Source organism: Camelina sativa, chromosome 16 (genome assembly GCF_000633955.1).
Source record: "Camelina sativa cultivar DH55 chromosome 16, Cs, whole genome shotgun sequence".
In the NCBI taxonomy this organism is placed as follows: Eukaryota; Viridiplantae; Streptophyta; class Magnoliopsida; order Brassicales; family Brassicaceae; genus Camelina; species Camelina sativa.
The window spans coordinates 9124110-9129702 of record NC_025700.1 but is presented as its reverse complement, the minus strand read 5'-3'; the positions used below and the strand labels follow the sequence as shown (position 1 = coordinate 9129702).

Sequence of the window (5593 nt, the reverse complement as noted above, 5' to 3'; positions counted from 1 at the left end):
AAAAAAAAAAAAAAAAAAAAAAGAAAGAAAGAGAAATTAGACACACCAAGTAATCAAAACGCAGGAAATTGACCAACAGCACAAACACAAAAACAACATACATTATGGTATCCAGAAGCTTCATGGATCTTATGAACATTGAGATCATGAGACAATGGTAGAGAGACAGTACGCATCATCATCCCCCCAAGTGTACGAAATCAATGATCCTGCACAAAATAAAAGAATTAGCTTCAAACTACCAAAAACAATTCTAACTTCCACACTGCAACAGAGAGGACGATTTCAATTTCATCGAATTATCCGAAATTCTCACTAATTGAAGCCGGTCCTTGACTAAATCAAGTCCGAATCACACTTGATTCCTCAGGATCCTAGTAGTTTTAGCCACAAATTACAAGATTTCGCGGAAGGTACCTAATAATACGTAGGGAATTGAGAAACCCAGAGTGATCGGAAGCGAACGACGAGAAGCAAGAAGCGATCCGGATAAGATGAGAGAGAGAAGTTAGCTTCTTCTAGTTGCTACGAGAATAACCAACATCAAGAAGAAGACATGCCTAGAGCTAACGTGCGCGGCGAGGAGGAGGAGGAGGAGCTTTGACGTGTTATCTTTTTTCTAAACTACGCTTTCTTCGTATCGTGGCAGACGACTGACTCATCAAAGAGAAACGATCACACCTCACCTCCCGAGAGTTTGTTTTTGGGATTAGACGAGACGAAATGATGGGTTTGCGTGGTCCCGCAAATTTACGTTTTTTCACCAAACGGAAGCTTTTCACTCCCTTATCCGAAATAAATTACTTTCCACGTGATGTATTGTAAATGGACCGTCGTTTATTCTTCCACCGACCAATTTAAGCCCAAACCCAATTATAAGATTTTGGTTGACCAATTTTCACTAGCACAAAAATAAGTTGTAATTACAAATTTAGCATATTATTTCTACTGTTTTTATAACAATATTATAGTTTAAAGTTAAATTTTTCATTTTTTTTTTGTCACAAGTGTTTTTTTGAGGGTATAATGCCAAGTAAACAGGCCAACCTTACAAAATACAAACCAAGTACAACATTAAAACCAAACTAAACTAGCCCAAAAAACAAGTTAAACAAAACAAAAGCCCATAGGCCCAACTAATAAATCATTTCCTAAAAATTGAAGAGTAAGAATTGGAACACATAACACATGGCAAAAGAGAGAGAAACATGATGGCAGACACGTGGGAAGTCGAAAAGGTTAGAGTCTCCGATCACCGACAGAGGGAAATGTCGCCGAAAAACTTCAAGTCCAGCCTAAATCGTCGGAAAATTACAAAGAAATTTCGATATACACGCCCAGAGAACAAGTCGAATGCCAATTTGCTGAGAATATGACTCCATCTAAAACCAAACTTCTTAATCTTCACATGGGGGATATAAGATGAAGAGAACACAACAACAAAGACCCTCCTCTTTTTTGCCTTTTTTGTCTTCAATCTATATCTTTTCAATCTTCAAGAAATTAGTTCTACACCATAAACCTAGAAGCCCAAGGATCTACAACAACTCATGAATCATAGACTATTCAAACCCAAACGAAAAAGATAGAAAAAAAACTAAAGCTAAGCCAGCCACCGTCGCTGAAAGAGCCGACCGTGCTGGAAGTGAGCCAACCAACGGTGTGAACGACACCACCGATATCAAAAGGAACGCCAGCCACCGTTGCTGAAAGAGCCAACAAGTGCCGGAAGCAAGCCGACCAACGGTGTGAACGTCACCACCGATGTCGGAAAGGAAGCCAACCACACGCCACCGTGAAAACGAAAATGGTGCTGGACAATCGGAAAATTTTACGCATCGCTTTCTCTCTTTGAAAAATTGAGAGAAAGAATAGAGAGAAAACTAATTTTTTTAGGGTTTTTATTTAATTAAACTTAAAAATTTAAATACTAAATTTTATCATCTCAAAACTATACTTTAAATATAAATACAAAATCCAAATCTAAAGTTTTTTTTTCTAAAATAATGATAGTGGCCATGTTCTTTTTATAGTTGCTGCTTTGGCCATTAGAGATACAAAATCACATATCAAGTTTGTGGAGACTAATAATGGCAACTACATAAAATAGTTACAGCAGACTTTTTTTTATTAATTTTACTGTCAATCCGTTTTTTAGCGACACCACACTGACTACATGAAAAAAAGGAGTCCTGTGACATTTCAGGAAAAATACCAAAAAAAACTCAAAATTATTTTTATTTGGACGTTTAATACCCAATTGTTTTGAATTGGAATAAAAATACACCAAATTATAAAAACATGTCATTTAAAATTCAAAATAATAAGTGTTGTTATTTTCATATCCACGATTTTTCACCAAAATCAAAATTCCAATTTTACCCTGATTATCTAATTAATTATTAAGTTTTAATATAAAAAATCTTGGTTTTGTGTTAACCACATCAAACTGAGATTAATCCCCGGTTCTTTACTTCTCTCTTCTTCCCCCTCGTCTTGTTTCTCGAAATTTTCTATTTTTTAAACAAAAAATCTGTAATCATTTTTTTACTGTGCGCGTAGGGGAGAAGATTAGGTGTTGAGAGAGGTCATAACGTTTGCAGTGACAAAAATTATAATATTCAAAGGTATCAATCAGATTTTGCTCTGAATTTTATTTTTATATCATCTCTCTTTTTTTTTTATTTCGTTTTTATTGTTCTTTGTAGCAGCAGCAGCCTAGAAACTTAAAAAAAAAAATGAATTGACAGTGTGTATGTTTCTGTGTTCGTGCTTGGTTTGAATGTGACGGAAACCAAAAAGAAAAAAAAAATCTGGAATTCAGACAATATCAAAACAAAAAAGAAATCGAATTTGTCATAGGATGATTGAGATCCAAAGCAGACGTGATTTGACAATGGAACTCCAATCTCAAATTCTGATTTTTCGTCCGAACATCGACGTCAGACGAGCCAAAATTGTCGCAAGTTCTAGGATTTGTACGGTTTCACTGTCGGAAGAGATGAAACTACGCTGATTAGAGAGAAAGAATTGGAATTTTGATTTTGTTAAAAAATGGTGGGTATGAAAATAACAATACTTATTATTTAGGGTTTTAAATGAGATGCTTTTATAATTTGGTGTATTTTTATTTCAATCCAAAATAATTGAGTATTAAATGTCGAGATAAAAATAACTTTCGGTTTTTTTTGGCATTTTTCCCTCTTTTAATCTCCACCGTTTCTTTTGCTTGTTTTGACTTATAATTTTGAGTCGTTTAATATGAACCGAACAGGGCACTGTTACATAGTGCTATTAGTTTGTAAAGGTGTAAAATAGGAGGGAATACATTTATTTACACTAAAATGGTACTAACTTCATCAGGTATCCTTACAAAACTGTTGAACCGGAAAGTAAACCAAAAATGTTTCAAACCTAAGGAAAAAATAATCTCTAACCAAACTAAACCGGAAACATATTACCAATCTCTCAATTCACAAATTTTTTTCAGTCGCACCAGTGAATGAAAAAAAAAACATCGCAATGGTGGCGACCAAGTCAAAACCCCAGTCTCTCTCAGCGCGTCGCTCCTCGCCGCCGCGAACTCGCTCCAAACCACTACCGGAAACCAATCCCTCGCCGCGAACTCTCTCCAAACCGCTACCGGAAACCAGTCCGTCGCCGCGTACTCACTCCAAACCGCAACCGGAAACCAATCCCTCGCCGCGAACTCACCCCCAAGCTTTACCAAAACCCGATTTCCCTCCGACTCCACGAACGCCGGCTTCACTAGGAGCAATCACACCCATCGGTACAAGAAAATCCGTCACATTATCCGACTGGTGGCTAACAAGAAAAGGAAAAGATAAGAAGAAGAAAGCTCTGTGTATCATAGGTTTCGAATCTGACGTGAGACTCTTTTCATCAGGAACGATACTCAAAAGGCATAACAGTGTAACTCTCGAATCAGTAGATGGGATTACCATTTCCATCGGTGGTTTCATCAACCGATCTCTTAGTATAGAGAACGGTGTTTCTGAGGAGGTTTGTAATCGTTTCCTTTTAGGGTTCCCGTTTAACTGGGAAGATTACAATGAGGAGAATGTTGTTGAGGAAGATAGAGGTTTTGTTGTTAAGTTTGATGATGTTCCTGTGAATAGGATAGAGGATCTTAGTTTCGTTGATGGTTGTTTGAAAGACAAGATCTTGGTTGATGTTGTTGCTAGTTTAAGGGATTTGGTTTCTTGTCCTAAATCTGATGAGAAGAAGAAGAAATCAGTAGCGGTTGGTGAGGATGAGAGTTTGGTTTCGAGTGCTGTTGTTGTGGGAGTGAAGACTAGAGCCATGCGACGGAGAGATGAGTTTGAGTCTTCTAGTGGAAAGAGACCAGTTTGCACTAAGTCTACAAAGAAGAAGAAATTAGCTTAGTAGTTTCATTGACATTGTTTTGTATGAAATTTTATGAGAATGTACAATGCAGATAAGAAATAAATTTTCATATTATTTTTTGATTGGTCAAAGGTAGCATCCTAAAAATGAGGTTGATCAAAGGATTCACCAAAATACTCGGACATGTGTCCACTACACACGGACAAAAGCTTCTTCTCTCTTCTTTGTCTGATCTTGACAAAGTTTTACACCTACATCAAGTTGATGAATCGGTCATGTTTGATTCTTCTTCTGCTTCTTCTTCATTAGGACAAAAAAGATGTTGCAGAGAGCAGCGAGCAATGCGTATTCGTGGTGGTGGGCCAGCCACATACGTACAAAGCAATCCAAATGGCTCGAACACAATCTTCAAGGTATGTTCCAATCTTTCCTGATTCCACATTTCTTCTATTATTATATGTTCTTGAACATTTGTGTCATTAACAAAGAAATCATCTCTGTAGATATGGAAGAAAAGGTAGAATATACTCTTAAGATCATAGATGAAGATGGAGACACTTTTGCCAAAAGAGCTGAGATGTATTACCGTAAAAGGCCAGAGATTGTTAATTTCGTGGAGGAAGCTTTTAGATCGTACCGAGCATTAGCTGAACGTTATGATCATTTATCTAGAGAGCTTCAAAGCGCAAACCGCACAATCGCCACAGCTTTCCCTGAACATGTTCAGTTTCCCATGGAAGATGATAGCGATGATAACGAAGATTACGAAGGGAATCTGCGGAGACCGCCTAAGCATCTTCATCTTATTCCCAAAGGAAGCAACATACCTGAAGTCCCGGATATTCCAATGAAGAAAGATTTCAGGAGTCAGTCTATGATGTTATCTAGAAAAGGACCAGCTGGTCTGAGGACAGTATCTTCTGCACTTGCTAAGCGGGAAGCGGCGATTGTGAGTTCAGGATTGAGTAAAGAAGAGGGCTTGGAGGAGATTGATAAGCTTCAGAAGGGGATTTTGGCATTGCAGACTGAGAAAGAGTTTGTGAGGAGCTCATATGAGCAGTCTTATGAGAGGTATTGGGATTTGGAAAAGGAAGTGACAGAGATGCAGAAGAGGGTTTGTAACTTACAAGATGAGTTTGGTCTTGGTGCTGCGATTGCTGATAGTGATGCTAGGACCTTGATGGCGAGCACCGCCTTGAGCTCTTGTAAGGACACACTTGCTAAG

General features: G+C 37.8%; 3 protein-coding genes across 3 annotated transcripts in view; 2 read left to right on the top strand and 1 right to left on the bottom strand.

Annotated features, from left to right (window-relative positions):
* Positions 1–748, bottom strand: part of LOC104750211 (mechanosensitive ion channel protein 3, chloroplastic) — a 6437-nt gene extending 5689 nt beyond the window's left edge. Inside the window, exons 1-2 of the mRNA XM_019237726.1 lie at positions 418–748; positions 63–209 (exon numbers count right to left, since the gene is read on the bottom strand). Of these exons, the coding sequence (XP_019093271.1) occupies positions 63–182 (120 nt within the window). The 5' untranslated portion in view covers positions 183–209; positions 418–748. The remainder of the gene's footprint in view (positions 1–62; positions 210–417) is intronic.
* LOC104750210 (protein EMBRYO DEFECTIVE 1674-like) lies at positions 3497–4482 on the top strand. The gene has a single exon (XM_010471972.1). The coding sequence runs from the start codon at positions 3523–3525 to the stop codon at positions 4405–4407; it is 885 nt and encodes a 294-aa protein (XP_010470274.1). The 5' UTR covers positions 3497–3522; the 3' UTR covers positions 4408–4482.
* LOC104753503 (protein NETWORKED 2A-like) overlaps positions 4566–5593 on the top strand; it is a 5603-nt gene continuing 4575 nt past the window's right edge. The window contains exons 1-2 of the mRNA XM_010475748.2: positions 4566–4781; positions 4872–5587. Of these exons, the coding sequence (XP_010474050.2) occupies positions 4688–4781; positions 4872–5587 (810 nt within the window). The 5' untranslated portion in view covers positions 4566–4687. The remainder of the gene's footprint in view (positions 4782–4871; positions 5588–5593) is intronic.

Bases quoted from the DNA above. Each gene is read 5' to 3' on its own strand.
- LOC104750210 (XM_010471972.1), top strand. From the start codon at position 3,523: ATGGTGGCGACCAAGTCAAAACCCCAGTCTCTCTCAGCGCGTCGCTCC.